The sequence below is a fragment of the Pelobates fuscus genome, chromosome 8 (genome assembly GCF_036172605.1).
Source record: "Pelobates fuscus isolate aPelFus1 chromosome 8, aPelFus1.pri, whole genome shotgun sequence".
In the NCBI taxonomy this organism is placed as follows: domain Eukaryota; kingdom Metazoa; phylum Chordata; class Amphibia; order Anura; family Pelobatidae; genus Pelobates; species Pelobates fuscus.
The window spans coordinates 145,264,134-145,281,467 of record NC_086324.1 but is presented as its reverse complement, the minus strand read 5'-3'; the positions used below and the strand labels follow the sequence as shown (position 1 = coordinate 145,281,467).

At 42.0% G+C, this 17,334-nt stretch overlaps 1 protein-coding gene across 1 annotated transcript in view; it reads left to right on the top strand.

The window, feature by feature from the left end:
- PRKAR1B (protein kinase cAMP-dependent type I regulatory subunit beta) overlaps positions 1-17,334 on the top strand; it is a 219,330-nt gene that overhangs the window by 154,706 nt on the left and 47,290 nt on the right. Inside the window, exon 8 of the mRNA XM_063430384.1 lies at positions 13,126-13,186. Coding sequence (XP_063286454.1) covers positions 13,126-13,186 — 61 coding nt within the window. The remainder of the gene's footprint in view (positions 1-13,125; positions 13,187-17,334) is intronic.

Genomic DNA, 17,334 nt, shown 5'->3' with positions numbered 1-17,334 from the left:
GATAACAGTATCTTAGCTACGTGTACTACAAACACATATACATACATATGCCTTGTGGCAATCTTAGCCTGCTAAACTTGTATTTTACTGGAATTACATCACATTCCCCCCTTTGATGCCTCTGATATTTCACAATTACTTGAGGCATCACTTAACCTTGGTTTGCATATACCTCAGGTTACCATGAACCAGACCAGACTTATCTTATGATGTGAATCTTTTAACACTCATCTTCCTGCATTGGTTCTCCTTGATCTAGAGCCTTATACTTATATATCGCCATTATCTGTGCAGCAGCCTTCCTCTCTGCTATACTTCCTATCAGGCTTTGCACAGACCTAACTACTAAGGGTATAAGACACGGTAGGAGTAGACACAACAGTAAAATCAGTAGGACTCCACCTACCACTGCCTTAAGCCCTCCAAACCACTCATACCAGCTACCAAACCAACTACTTGGATTGTACCCTTTCCATACCTGAGTAGGCACATGCACTAGTTTAACCATATGGCTAGTAAGCTCAGCTATTGCTTGCCCTTCGTCATCTATTTGAAGACAGCAATTGCTCAGGTTAAACTTCCCACATACACCTCCCTCTACTGCCAAAAGGTAATCCAAGGCTAATCTATTTTGGTACACTGCTGTCCTCATCCTGGTATTATGCTTCGCTAGAAGATTGAGTGCTTGTGAGGTCTCATTAGTAATAATCTCAACCACCGCCTGTAATCTTATAATACGGTTGAGCATATAAATTGGGGTTCTATAACCAAAGGTACCATCTTCTGCCCACGTGGCTGGCCCATAATAATCTATGATACGCTGGGGAGGCCATTCATTATCTTCCCAGGTGCCTATCTCTAAGGGTCCCCTTTTCTTCCTATGATTCACATCATACACTTTAACACCTAAAGTCTCACCTGTTTCAATCGGTAACAAGAAGAAGGATGGTTTGAGCATACCCAACACACATGCCCCTTCCCAGTCCTGTGGCAACTCCGAATAGGCTTTCTTACCACAGATCCAGTACAAATTTGCTGGGGCTCTCCAGGTAGATGTGATGGATAAATCAAACCACACATCCTTTAAACTGGCATATCTAGCAAACGGGTTAGATGGTTCTGAGACATTTGAAGCCGACCACCAAGTTGTATTTTTAGTATCATCATCATAAGCTTTTTGCCCTAGACAAGTTAATTCTCCTACAGAAGTATTATACATTATTCCTTTCCTTGCTATGCAAACATAACCTATGATGGAGGTCTTTAATCTCCACTCAGATTTACCTCTAACACTCAAATGATAATCGGCTTGTGTAGATATTAGTTGGTCAACTGCCTCAGAACCGGACATTACCTCCTTTGCTTCCCAAGGCCATTGGTCTCCCATGTTAGTACCTCCACACACATAGCAGTTGGTAACATTAAGACTACCGGCAATACTTTCAGCTAGGTCAATGAACAGGTTTTTAGCGTTATGGGGGATCTTATTATCTATACTCATCTCTTCATAAAAGGAATGGTATACTTGATGAGTCTGGGAGGATACCGTATCAGTCTCTATTCCTATAAACAATAATGTCCCAGGATCTAAACCCGTCCCGTATATCTGAAACCCAAATAAATTTCCATACTTATCTAGGAACTTGTCGGGGTTATTAATAAGTATATGGACTGGGTTGCATTCCATAGACTTACAATAAGGGCTAGTCGGCAACTTAGTCACTATCATGTCTTTATCTACTGTCTGTCCCCAAGTCGCCCACCCCACACAAGACCAATATGGACAAAAGTTATAGTCTTTATTTGGGCATCTAGGACTCACATATTTATTTTTACTACTGGGACAAATATATTTATCATTAGACCCATACGTCCTCTCCCATCTAAGATCCCCACATACATTCCACGGTTTTCTACCACTTGATATCGCCTTACATGCATCAAATAGCAGAACACCCGAAGAATGTACGGATTCTAACACCGTCTTATTAATTAGGGTCCCCTGAGGATCTCCATTCCTGAGAGTCAACCAAATTGTACGAGGTTGATACTCTGGACTGAAGCACTTAGGTTCTCCTACTCCTAAATGGCACACACTATAGTCTATATTTAGGTATCTACATCTTGATACCTCTCCTTTACATTCGTATTGTGAATGCCAAATTAGGGTTTGGGAAATATGGTTACCTGTTCTCGTAGTCTTAATGCATACCTCACAGCTAGGAGTGTCGGTACCTCTACCTTCCTGAATATAAAAACACATATAAATAAACACAATCAAAAGCACATCTTTCGCCGTCATCCTCAGTCTTCGTCCGTGCGATGGAACCTCAGCTTCCAGGATGTGAGGGCTGCAGGGAATGGAGTTCTGCTCGTCTTCACAGGTGTCCCTTCGAGACTTTCCTGGCTTATACACTATGTGTTGGTAAGCGGACAGGCTTTATTATGGCCTTCTCACTCACACCTGTAACAATAAAATTTGTAATCCACAATAATTCCTCGTTACTCCGACTGAGTAGTGCGTTTCAACCGGATCTTGCAGGGATTCTCTGGATCTGCTGTAATTTGCCAAGAATCGACTGCTGCTGGTTTAACCCTGGAGTGATGTATCCACGGAGTTACTTCGGCTACTTTTATCGCTGTAGGGGTAGACAAAAGAACAACATAAGGACCTCTCCACTTGGGCCCTAACGGTACATTATTCCACTCTTTAATCCACACTTGGTCTCCTGGATGATAACTATGAACAGGGGGATAAATATTCACAGGTAATCTATCTTGTACCCATTTCTGTACCTCCTCCATAGTCTTACCCAACTCTACAACCTGCTGCCGGGTAATTCCTTCTCCCAACTGACTCAAGTCCCCTCTTAAGTTACCAAGTACGGGAGGTGGTCGCCCATACATGATTTCAAAAGGAGAGAGGCCCATCCTTCTGGTAGGGGTACTGCGGATTCGCAATAAAGCTATGGGTAAGAGAACGTTCCACTTAAGTTGGGTTTCCTGACACATTTTAGCCAACTGGTTCTTTATAGTTCTATTCATTCTCTCTACCTTACCAGAACTCTGGGGTCTATATGCAGTATGAAGCCTCCACTTTATACCAAGCATATGAGTCAGTTGTTGTAGGCACTGATGAACAAAAGCTGGACCATTGTCCGATCCTATAGAACAGGGTAGTCCATATCGGGGTATTATTTCTCGTAGCAGGAATCTTACAACTTCTCCTGCTTTCTCTGTACGAGTAGGACATGCTTCTACCCAGCCTGAATAGGTGCACACAATTACCAACAGGTAACGATGTCCACCCGATTTAGGCATTACTGTAAAGTCTATTTGTAGATCGGACATGGGGAGTCCCCCCATAAACTGGACTCCTGGTGGCTTTACTGGTCCTTGTCTTGCATTATTCTTAGCACACGTTACACATCTGCGTACAATGGCCTGAGTCAAGTTGGACAATCTTGGTATGTAGAAATGTTTCCTGAGAGATTCTTCAGTACTGTCTCTCCCAGAATGTGTCCCGTTGTGATAATTTTGGACAATTTCTACCGCTAGTGATGCTGGTATGACTATTCTTCCATCTTCTAGCTGATACCACTTGTTCTCCAAATACTTTCCCGGTTCAGTCTTTAACCACTCCTCTTCTTGAGCTGTATAAACTGGAGTCCATTGGGACAGTGGAGTTGGTATAAGAGCAGCTATATGCCCCACATACTCCTGTCTTCCTGATTCAGCAGCACGCTTAGCTGCACTATCTGCCATCCGATTTCCCTTGGTTACATCACCATCTCCTCTCAGATGCGCTCGACAATGTATGATACCGACTTCTTTCGGCTCCCACACTGCTTCCAATAGTTGTAGGATTTCAGCTGCGTACTTGATTTCTTTGCCTTCTGAATTCAGTAGTCCTCTTTCTTTATACAAAGCTCCGTGGGCATGAGTGGTTAAAAACGCATACTTAGAGTCCGTATAGATATTTACTCTTAAACCTTCAGCCAATTGTAACGCTCGTGTTAGTGCTATTAATTCTGCCTTTTGTGCTGATGTTCCTTTCGCCAGTGGCCGAGCTTCTATCACCTTGTCTATTGTTGTCACTGCATATCCTGCATAGCGGATCCCTTCTTTCACATAACTACTGCCGTCGGTGTAATATTGAACATCGGGGTTCTGGATGGGAAAATCACGAAGATCTGGTCTACTTGAAAATACTTCATCCATTACTTCCAAACAATCATGTTGACTTTCAGTAGGTTGCGGCAAAAGGGTAGCTGGATTTAAGGTGTTTACAGTCTCTAAATGCACTCTTGGGTTTTCACACAACATTGCTTGATACTTGGTCATACGGCTGTTACTAAACCAATGATTTCCTTTGTAATCCAACAACGTCTGTACTGCATGTGGGACTCGTACATAAAGTTCTTGACCCAGAGTGAGTTTATCGGCTTCAGCTACTAGCAGGGCGGCTGCAGCTACGGCTCTTAGATAAGGTGGAAGTCCGCTGGCCACTGCATCCAGTTGCTTAGACATGTAGGCAACAGGTCTTTGCCATGATCCCAAGTACTGTGTCAATACTCCCACAGCCATTCTTCTTTGCTCGTGTACATATAAGTAGAATGGTCGTGTGTGATCAGGTAGACCTAATGCTGGGGCACTCATCAAAGCCTTCTTCACATCTTCAAATGCCGTTTGCTGTTCTTGGGTCCATAAGAAGGGGTCGTGCTCTGTACCTTTGATGGCTGCGTACAGAGGTTTTGCCAGTATCGCATAGCTGGGAATCCATATCCTACAGAAGCCTGCTGCCCCCAAGAATTCTCGCACTTGTCTTCTATTCTTGGGTATTGGTATTTGGCAGACAGCTTCTTTTCTCTCTGGCCCCATAATCCTTTGACCTTCAGAGATATGGAATCCCAGATACTTGACAGTTGGCAAACACAACTGAGCCTTCTTCCTGGACACCTTGTATCCTGCCTTCCAGAGAATATGTAGTAGATCGTGCGTTGCTTGCTGACATTTTTCTTTTGTAACTGCTGCTATCAACAAGTCATCTACATATTGTAACAATACACATTCTCCTGGGATAGACTCGAAATCCAGTAGATCTTGACTTAGAGCTGAACCAAATAGGGTAGGTGAATTTTTAAACCCTTGGGGCAGTCTTGTCCAAGTCATTTGGCGTTTTGAGCCCGTTACAGCGTTCTCCCATTGGAAAGCGAAAATACATTGGCTTTCTGCGGCAATTCGGAGGCAAAAGAAGGCATCTTTGAGATCTAAGACTGTGAAGTAAGTAGCCCCGCCCGGAATTAAAGCAAGCAGGTTATATGGATTGGGTACAACTGGATGTATGCTAACAACCGCATCATTGACTGCTCTTAAGTCCTGTACAGGTCGATACTCATCTGTACCGGGCTTTTGAACAGGCAGCAATGGGGTGTTCCAGGGGGAAGTACAGAATTTTAGGATACCATACCGTATGAACTTATCCAGATAGGATTGGATGTTCTTCTTAGCCTTCTGCGGAATGTGATATTGTCTTAGGCTCACTGGATAAACCCCATGTTTCAGTTCAATTTTTATTGGTGGAATATTGCGGGCCAGTCCTGGTGGGTTGTTCTCTGCCCAAACTCCTGGTATGTTAAACAATGTCTCATCACTCCTAGGGTTTTGGCTAGTCAACACTGTATAAAGTCGCCACTCTTCTTCCTTTGGTACGGATAAAGTCATAATACCTGAAGGTCCATTAAACTTTAAGGATGTTGTTCCATTTGGTAGGAACGTAATCTGCGCTTGTAATTTTGATAGCATATCACGTCCCAGCAATTGGACTGGACATTCAGGCATATAAAGGAATTGGTGTTTTACTACGTGGCCTCCCAATGTACAGAGTCGACTTTTAAGAACCGGTTTTTCAGCACTTCTTCCAGTTTAAAAGATCGGTTGTGGTAAATGGGACATATACGAAGACTGGGTCAGCGTGTGCCATTTGACCTGCGGCATCGATATAAGCTGACCCGGGATTCAGACGAAGAGGCATCTGATAGTGCTTTAATTGTTGGGCACCAGTCAACTGTCGGGTTTGGATGGGGCTACGTAGAGAGGCGTCAGTCATGGGTTCCGGTCGGGGAGAGATAGGGTATGGGGATGTGGGAGGTCGGTTTTGGGAAAAGGTCGTAAATAAAACACTTCGAGCCGAGCTAGATGAAGCTTGACCGGAAGTCTGAAGTGGCGCCAAATCAGGATATTCGTTTCTAATGGGGGTGGATTCTGGTTCCGGAAGGGGAGATTTAGTACGAGGGGGGGTGGATCCTGTACTGGAGGAGGAAGCGGAAGTGGATGAGGGTAATGAGGGGAGGGGTGCAGGACTTCCTGCGTTTGCGTCACTTCTTCTTAACGGAAAGTAAGGGGGCGGCAAAGGGATCTCGGACTCAGGGGGCGTGTCCAAAATGGGCCTAACACCAGTCCTAGTGGACGAGCAAGTCCTAGCTACCATGAGGCGACACTGCTCCTCGTGGCATGTCTGGAGCCATTTTGGCGAGTCATTTACGGCCTGTCTCCAACAGTCAATATAAGGAAACTGGCCGTAAAGTTCAGGCCTACCCGATACAGCCACGTGTAAGCGCTGTACCAGAGTTGGATCCAAACTGCCACGTGGCGGCCATGCCGCAACCAAAGTAGGCCACTCCCTAGTACACAAAGTGACCAAACGTACAGGAGACATCTTTACCCCAAAATCACAAACTTTGAATCCCTTTTTAAAATTCTTAACCATACATCCTAAGGGATCCGGAATCGTTGACTGCGACGCACCCATACTTAACAATGGAACGTCGTCGACAACGAATACTATACACGCGTACTATTCAACAGTCACACCCGTTTCCTCTGGCAACAGCACCACGTGGTACGGTTACCAAGTGAAACGTACACAATAACAATAAACACTCAGGGAATTCCCGTACACACACAGCTGTTACACCAGTCACTATATAATCAATATTATGCCCTTTGGCGTAACTATACAGTCACCCACGCTATAATTCTCTATATACGAATTACCCGTCTATAACACACCCCAGTAACATCGTCTTTTACAAATAGCGGTTACAGTACGGTTAGCATAGGTCAAAGCACAAGTTAAGGTCACAATACAATTATTAGTGGTTATGGTGTTAAACATGCAATGGACGACAATGATTAGTACTTATTATATAATGTCAGTAAATATACAGGGTTATGGTACCGTGCACTATAATACAGCAACACACTATTAACACTCTCGCTAGACGGCTGAGCTCGCGCTATCTAACAAGATATACACTTTACTAAAACAATCGTTAACACATTTACAATTCCCAACTAAACTATTGGCCAGTACCTTGAATGGACTACCTAAAACTATATACACCCGTTTTGGTTAGCCACACTGCCCAATCACCACATATATAGCGAGCTAGAGAACCGAATTTACACAGGCGCCTCTTAGTCGCACTATCAAAAGTCTAGTGGGTTCCAAATTTACACGCCTTCCCACTTAGCCCAGATAGGATGAGAACTAGCGAACCGAATTTACACAGGCGCCGCTTAGTCTCCCGGTCCCTCCGACCTAGCGAACGTAATATACACCCTAGAACGCTAGTCTAGACAAGACACCGGTGTCCGGCTAGGGCTATTTACACCAGGACCCCGCCTGACTAACCAAATCAAACGGTCTGACTAAAGAGCGTTCGATCGAGCGGTGCGCCTTCGCTCCTTCCCTCCGACAGAGGGGGCAGATACACAGATTCAAAACCCCTTTGGGCCTACCGCACAATCGGTATACCCCTAGTGGGTCCTGCCGTCTAAAACAGCAGTTGTCTTACCTCCTCGTTCCTGAACCTGAGTTCACACTCATCGACGGGGACACCCCAGCACTTCTCACTTAGAGGCCGATGATCTCCTGGACAACAGACCAGTGGCGCCGAGACGAAGGGAGGTCCACGCAGAAGTTCAGGGGTGCAGCCGTAGAGAACGTGGGCAAAGATAGACCGTCTCACGCCTCTGCCTCTCAGCTACCGTTGAACGATGAGCTTCCCGGCCAATGCACCAAATGATACCGGAGAAACTGACGGAAGCCAAGCACAGAGAGATGGACACAGGTTTCTTCAGGAAGGAAGAGATTCTTTATTGGATCACCGATCGGGACTCAGAGGGACTAGCGTCACCAAAATACAGCAAAGTCTGAGTACTGAATACATAGAGTACATTCCTTATATAGCACTGTAGCTCCTCCCACAATTAACTACACCCACACATACCCTTAACCTATTTAATAAATAGAGTCTAAACTCATCCATCCGGTCTAACCACGTGGCTCATCTGATACAAAGGAGAGGGACGCGTAATTCCAGTTCTTACATTCCTGCACCTGGTCAGTACAGTGATAACAGTATCTTAGCTACGTGTACTACAAACACATATACATACATATGCCTTGTGGCAATCTTAGCCTGCTAAACTTGTATTTTACTGGAATTACATCACAGAAGCATTGATGTCTTACGTACAGTGAACTCCCAGCTGTTCGATTCTATGTAATAGTAATAATGGAAAATATTGATTTTCTCCTTTTTTAGACTAAATTGTCTCCAGAATAAATATACGCTATACAGTGGAAATTAAAAAAAAAAAACTACCTATATGATATTGTTGATCTGTTTTTAAGTAACCATAGGTACATTGCCTCTAGTTATGGCAGGATTGTGAATAGATCAAAATTCGTATTTTGCTTAACAGAGAGAGAGGGGTGCAAAAATGACATGATCTACCAAATTCGGAGCAAACAAGGGATTTTTAAAGTTGTCTTAGCATCTATTACAGCCTTTATCCTCTTCCTGGACTAGCACAGAGGGGTCTATTCATCAACCTGCCGTGCAAACTCACCTGTAATTAGAAACCTCGTCCAACCTCCCCCTTCCTTTTCTGCCATGTCTGGGACGATTTTGTGCTCAATTACTGAACTGTACCTACATGAAAAAAAAAAATGCTGTGATTCACTGAGTACTGATTAGCTGTGTTTTGACACTCTCAATTCACTCTGCAGTCACAAATTATCTGTATTCACTAACCATGCTGCCCCCAAATCCAAATTGTGGTTACACAGGTGGCAGGGAGTTAGCGTGAAATAAAAAATAATTGCTTATTTTCTCACGTAACTGATCACGCAGTTGCCCTAATGCTTAATTCATTAGTTACTTAACATTTCGGAGGCAGAAACTGGATATGAGCAACCGGCGCAATTTCACATCTGTAGAAAATATTCTCTTCATTTTGGAGACCGGTCTCCTGCCAGCCTTATCTCCCAGCACGCAGTTCAAGACACATGTCGGACAACAAGCTCTATGCTAACAGCTAGAATGCTGTGCAGCAGGATCTATTATTAATGTTCTGACCTTTTAAGTGTTGACATTGAGCAATATTCCATTATAATATATTATTTATAGTGATAGAGCAGGCTATAAAGAGTTTGACAGATTTCACATATTTTTAGTTACGGTATGTGGGGAACCAAAGAGAAAAAAAAAACCAAAAAACATCTACATGCCGGGATGCATATTTTTACCAATAACTAATTTATTGTTTATTGAGTGCTGGTTATTAACTTTTTTTGGACAGGCATCTGAATTACAGACAAAGGTTTAGCTTGAAGGCCCATTCTTCAATTGTAAAATAAACTCAATGACCTATTTGACCCATGTTGACTGTAAAATGGTTAACGTAGATAATTAAAATGAAAATAAACTGTAGAATACCTTAATTAGACACTAAATAATGTCAGAGCTGGGAAAGATGATAGCAGTGCAGTAAACAACTTATTTTGGTGAATTGCATGAAAAATAAATGCATATGATGTCTCATCCAAATCTTAGGGACACATTGAAATAACCATGGGAATCTAAATTTGGCTAGTGATTCTGGGGTTAGGAACCGTTGGTTAGAGGAACACTGTACAAATATCTTCTACTGAGATAGCTCAGTTAGTTAATTCACCAACTAGTACATGATCAATCAATATCACAAATTCTATTCCCATTCAGGTTCTATCAACTGGGTAATACCAATATCTATATCATAGGCCACTAGAAAAGCTTAATGTGCTCTATCTGGTTAAAAAAGAAACTAGGATGGAGGCTTGCCTTAAAGAAACACTATAGGGTTAGAAATATAATGTATTCTTAGCCCTATTATATGGGTGGTTTAGGATGTCAGGATAGGTACTATCAAGAGGAGAAGCGAATTATGTAGAGGAAAACCTCCAAAGTTCTCTATTTACATGACTCCCAACAGTCCCAGTTTTGGTGGGACAGTCCTGATTTTCGGGTCCTATGCTGTTGTGCACAGCTTTTGGAACACCAGAGAACTGTCCCCAACAATCATAGTGCAAGCGCATCATTAGACGTGATCTTACTAGGACTCTGCAGAGAGTACTGAAACTGTGCTCTCTACAGTGTCTTCCCTAGTGGGCTGGCTTTGCAAGATTGGCAGGCAGCCTGGCCTCTATTTACACCCGGTTGACCTGCTAGTAACGTCGGCAGGCTCGCCCCCTTTCTGACAAAGCTAGTGATGCGATCGTGTCACTGGCCCGGCTCCTTTACCTCCCTACCACACTGTGTGCCTGTGAGTTAACTTTTCCTAAAGTCCAGATATGTATTAATAGAAACGTATGTATAAACTGAGTTGGCTATAGAATGTTTGAGTCTCTTGATGACTATCTTTGTAGAACCCAGTGTAATTAAGCATTCCTCTTCTTCTGTTCCTTTCGTTCTTGGTATAGCTCTGATTCAATGACATTTTGGCACAGATCATTGGATACTCTGAAGGCATTTAAGTTTGGCAGTGTATCTGAAGTCCTGATACCGTTTTAGTACGGCAGCACTTTGAAGATAATCTAACATTGCAATCTGTGATTCAAAGATACCTTCTTAGTGTGCCATTTGAGTCGTCCTCAGGGCGCTAGATTAAAGGCTATATATCCATATTTAGTAGTCATCTTCCAACCAGACTCCTGCAAAGCGTTATCATGTTTAACACCTTGATTACTGAATGCCGAGATGGTATCAAAGTATTAATTTGTGTGCTATCAAAAATTCCAGCTTAACAATCCTGTCATTTTAAAAATATTTTTAACCGTGCATTGTTTCATAAATAAAGGACTGAAGCCAGATGGTATCCTGAGATTAAACTGTAAAATGAATTCATTTTTATTTTTTGAGATTGTAAAGTAGAAAACATGACTGTTGTATTGTTGCATTTATTGAATCAGCAGTGGTCAGTGGTGCTGATGGTGATGGGGTAGCAATTATGGTTACCTTTTACACTTTGTAATTTGAATCATAAAGGTATTTCTCAATTTTCCTTCTAAAATGATGGCAGAATAATTGAATAGTGATTTATAGATTACGTGCATCTCTGGAGCAAAGCAGTTTACTTTAGATATTGTGTGGTATTAAAAGGGTGGCTGGACGTCAGGTAGGGCAGATTGAGATGCCGACCAGGGTGGCACTGGTCGGGGTTCTGATGCCATTGGCTGTCTGACACTAGCATTCTGTGTGTACTGGCTTCAGATGCCAAATTTGCACAGAATTCACATTATTTAATTGGAATTCTTCTGGGCTGGCCAATGATGCCCCAATGATTCTGCTGGAGGTGGAGTCACACCTCTGGCAGCACATGCAGACTCTAGGCACCACGACCACTTTAAATCACCAAAGTGGTCATCGCGCTTGTAGTAACCCTTTAAGGACCAAACTTCTGGAATAAAAGGGAATCATGACATGTCACACATGTCATGTGTCCTTAAGGGGTTAATTAAGAGTGCCATAAACTTGAGTGTATAAAGTCAAACATAACATAAAGTAAAATTTTAAAATGATTGCGTCCAAAAGTAGATCTAAAATGTAGATTGTGTCATAATCGCACAATCATTTCTGTAATTTAGATTTTATTTTAATATAGAGCAATAAAAGCAAAGAGGAAACTGCAACCCATGGAAGCTTAAACCTAAACAAATGACACAAGCATCCTAATGATGACTGCAAGTTGATGATTGCAATATCGCTGTCAAAATGACAATAATTTGACGTGAGCAATGTTGTGGTCAAAATGATGAAGCCGAGATAATGATGCTCCTCAAAATTCTAAATTCGAGTTTATGGCGATTATCAAAATTCTTGACTTGAGATTATGACGCTTGTTGAAATGAAAACATTGAGTTTATAAAGTCATAATAATATTAAAACACAGAGTCTATAAAATCATAATAATAACGAGCATCGTTTATAAAACATTCTACAAGGATACTGATCAAATATCTCAAAGTGGAGCAGACAACATTAAGATTCTCTTGGTTTCCACGGAAATTGCTCCACTTTTAGAACTAGACCTCAGAATGGCTATTTATGCATAACCCAAATGTTTAAGATGATATAGTAAAATGTGTTACAGGATGCATTCCTTAGCAGTAAACACAAAGCAGTTAGAGGCCCTTTGCGTTTTTCTATTTTTGCAATATCACACACAGAGCTAATTAATTTTGCTCTCCAAAACATGCACAGTGACAGATTGCTGCATTTCTTCAACTAAAAGAGTTTTAGGAGGCTTTGTGTGGGTTGCTAATTTGGGCCCCAAAAGGCAGTTGTTCTAAGCCTCTTAAAAATCTAAACGCATTCTTGCCCTATTTATAGTTGGGTCAGTTGCCTCGTGGATTCTGAAGGCCGTGGACAGAACTCTGTATATTTGCATTTTTGTGTGATATTGTAATATTGTATCATAGTACAGTAAACTTATGGAAAACCTAAACTTGATACATGAAAATTGAGTGCATGCATATAAAATTCTGCAATTCTTTCATAAATATACGGTAACTTTAATCCCTTTCATGTTTTTTTTTTGTTTTTTGTTTTCTCCAACCATCCCTTTTTCCATTAGAAAATATAGAACAGCAATAACCCTTGGCTGCCCCTTCAAATAGCGTTAATAAAAAAAAAAACTTTCTAGGTCTTTGTTTTCACACAAGTCTCGAGAAATCTGGAAATGTTGAAAGATATACCGAGTTTGTTGTGTTTCTTCATATTATTATTGTCTTAACAGGGGAGCACGTTGAGAAAGCGGAAGATGTATGAAGAATTCTTGAGCAAAGTCTCCATTTTGGGTAAGCTTCCATTTCCGCTAGTGACGTCACAAATTGCACAGTCCAATTTTAGGCAGGAAAATTCTACGGATTTGTTACATTAGACCACACAACAGCCACATAAACCTTCATGGGGGTCCCGCATGCTAGTCATTTTACTGGTAAAAGTAAGCTCACATCTGTTGCTGAGTTTTTTTTTTTTTAGTTGCTATCTGATCTCAGAGACCAAACCTAAATGATTTTACACGTGTGAATACTGGACCTTTAAATCTCGTGGAGAAGGAGCTGGCAATTCAAGGTTAAATTATTGCTTTTGCTTATCAGAGCGTGTTAAAGCTCTTTAAACTATTGCAAAATGTTGTGAAACAAAATGAATCCATTCGCTTTTTTTATTTTTTTATTTAAATATTGTAGTTTTTAATCTCTGTATATTTCAAATGTGCAGTTGGATTGTAACTATATACTCGTTTGATAACATGGTGTGTACTCTGTGAATATACACATACTGTAGCTCAAATGCTCGTGAATCGCATTCCAGTTGTGATTCAAGGCATATCTGCATTATGGATTGCCAGTATGCTTAAAGGGACACTATAAGCACCAAAACAACTATAGCTTAAAGGAGTATTTGTTGGTGTAGAGATCTTGCCACTGCTCATTTCTCTGACATTTAGAAGTTAGTTCACTTTGTATATGCATCCCTTGTCACACCTACCCTGCATGTGACCTCCACTGTCTCCCTACATATTTCCTGTAAAGAGAGATCTAAAGTTTAAACTTTATAAAGAAGTAATCAACTTAACGCACATTGCACACTTTTCCTCCATCCAACTTCTCCAGCAATCTCCTGTACTACGTTTCACCACTGCAGGAACGTCCTTTGACAGGGTCAGTCTAAATCAGATACTTTGGGAAATTTTAACCCTCTACTCTACCTCCATACTTAGAGTCTTAGTGAACGGATCATTATCCCCACAGTTCTCTAACAAATGGCATGAGACATGGCTGTCCCTATGATCTTTGGCCTTTTCTCTGTTTTCTTTACTGTGTTAAATCTAACGTGATTATACACGGTCCTCAAAAAGCAAACACACTGAACAAACTTGCCACTTTTGCAGAATGCTTATCTTTTGGTGTTATTCTAGAATCTCAGTTCCCTTTTTGAAAAGATTTACACTGAAAAATTGATTCTTTTTGGTGTACAGATCTTGCCACCGCTCAATTCTCTGCCATTTAGGAGTTTGTTCACTTTGTATGTGCAGCCCTTGTCACACCTACCCTGCATGTGACCTACATAGTCTCCCTGCATATTTCCTGGGCAGAGAGATCTAAAGTTTAAATTACCTTTGTTGTTCAGTCTGTTTAGTTTGGAATTCCTATAACCTGCTCTGTTGATAGCCTGCTAAAGCCTGCAGGAGCAGCCGGTGTGTGATTAAAGTACAATTAACAGGAAAGGACATAAACAAAACAAACGTGTAAAGTAAACATACTGTGAGCAGATCTGATTGAAAATGAAATCAATTTTTATGCAGGCTGTGTAAGTCACAGTCAAGGGAGGTGTGGCAAAGGCTGCGTGGACAGAAACAAACTTGATTTAACTCCTCTATTGCAGATAATTGAGCAGTAAGACTGCAGGGGCATGATCTCTAAAACTGCTTCATTAAAGGGATACTATACTCACCCAGGCTACTTCATCTCATTGAAGTGGTCTAGGTGCAGTGTCCCTGTCCCACATAGTCCTGCAATGTTAAAGGACCACTATGGTGCCAGGGAAAAAAAAATGTTTTTCTGGCTCTATAGGGTCTTTGGGTCCCCCCCTCCCTCTTGGCCCCCCTCCGTCGGGCTGAAGGGGGAGGAAGGAGTTAAATTCTTACCTTTCTCCAGCACCGTGCTCCCTCGGCTCTGGGGACTCTCCTCCCTCTTCTGACGTCATCCGGTGAATGCGCATGTGCGGCAAGAGCCATGCCGTAGGAAAGCATTTCTCAATGCTTTCCCATGGACGCTGACGTCTTCTCACAATGAGACAGCCACTAGAGGCCGGATTAACCCTAATGTAAACATAGCAGTTTCGAAACTGCTATGTTTACAGCTGCAGGGTTAACCCTAGATGAACCTGGGACCCAGACCACTTCATTGAGCTGAAGTGGTCTGGGTGCCTATAGTGGTCCTTTAATCATTGCAGTTTTTGAGAACTGGACTAAGACTGCATATAGAGGCTGTCAATCAGACAGCTACTAGAGGCAATTCCTGGTTGTTTACAGACTTTTGATCACCTAAAAGACGCTGGATGTCCTCACGCTCTGCATGAGAACATCCAGCATCAGTGAAATTCCCATAGGTAAGCATTAAAGCAATACTTTCCTATGGAGAGGGCCTAATGCATTTTCGGTGTGCATGCACATTGCTTCCCCATCCCCACATTGGATGTCGGAGGTGAAGATGGAGCACTGATGGATAATGAAGCTGGAATCGGGTAAGTGGCTAAAAGGTTTTATAACCCTTTAGCTACTGGAGGGTGGGGCGCAAAGGGGGAGAGGGGGACCAGAAGGCTTTATGGTGTTAGGAATACAGCCCTTTAAACAACAGTTGTTTTGGTGCTTAGAGTATCCCTTTCAGTTACATACATGCCATCATTTCAAATGAATAAAGGGGTACACAAGATAATTTTGGGGCTGTTCATAAGAAATGTTAACTGATTAAAAAATTAATTTATTGTCCTGATACAAAAAAAAAAAGCTTAATTTCCATGAACACCTTTATTTCACATTATGTATCATACAGTTATGGTGTGAGAACATGTATATACTGTTTATACACTGAAGCATACATTATCTCTTGCATGTGCGCTATATTTTTAATTTTTTAAATAAAATTATTTTTAAAAAATATTTTGGGGTGTTAGCAAAGGGTGTGGCCCTAGGATATATTATTTGTGTGGAGGGTCAGTGTGTGTGAATGCAGTAGTGTATTTATTTGGAGGGTCAGTGTGTGTGAATGCAGTAGTGTATTTATATGGAGGGTCAGTGTGTGTGAATGCAGTAGTGTATTTATATGGAGGGTCAGTGTGTGTGAATGCAGTAGTGTATTTATATGGAGGGTCAGTGTGTGTGTGAATGCAGTAGTGTATTTATATGGAAGGTCAGTGTGTGTGTGAATGCAGTAGTGTATTTATATTGAGGGACAGTTTGTGTGTTTATATGGAAGGTAAGTGTGTGTGAATGCAGTAGTATATTTATATTGAGGGACAGTTTATATGTTTATATGGAAGGTCAGTGTGTGTGAATGCAGTAGTGTTTATATGGAGGGTCAGTGTGTGTGAATGCAGTAGTGTTTATATGGAGGGTCAGTGTGTGTGAATGCAGTAGTATAGTTATATGGAGGGTCAGTGTGTGTAAATACAGTTTTAATTCCTCAGATAGACTAAGAATCCACCTATACCATGATCTCTGTGATGTAAAAGCTGTGATCTTCAGTGTTTGCCAGAAGGAATCAGTAGAACAGGGACCAGGCATTCTCCATTATGACTATATGCTATACAAGTATAGATCACCCTACAAGCCTCCTCACCACTTAGAATCACTTCCTATGGGAAAAGGTGTTTCTCTCAAAATGTACAACTTTCTCAAAAGAGGCAACTTCATACCTCGATGCTCGGTCTCTGCCAAATTCCAGTACAACCATTTAAAACCCTGTCACATTTGTATGAAATGAAATAAAATCCTGTCACAGAGAACTATATAAATTACACAATTTATGCCTGTTCTGTTGGAGGGATCAGTGGGCAGAGGGGACACCCTTACACATTATGTGCAGGGCCGTCTTTAACATTGATTGGACCCTGGGCATGCATTTGCTTGGGCCCCCTGGATCCTGCCCTCCTGCCCCCCCCCCGCCGCCCCCTGCCCCCCCCCCTTTCCCGCCCCCCCTTCGCCCCGCCACCCCCCCTCCCCCGGAATGTATTTGTGTGCAATGTTAGATGGGATGTATGCATTTCCACACGCATATACACACAAACACTGACACAAACACAGTGAGATACACACACCCACAGTGAGATACACACACAGTGAGACACACACACACAGTGAGACACACACACACAGTGAGATACACACACACACACACAGTCAGACACACACACACACAGTCAGACACACACATACACACAT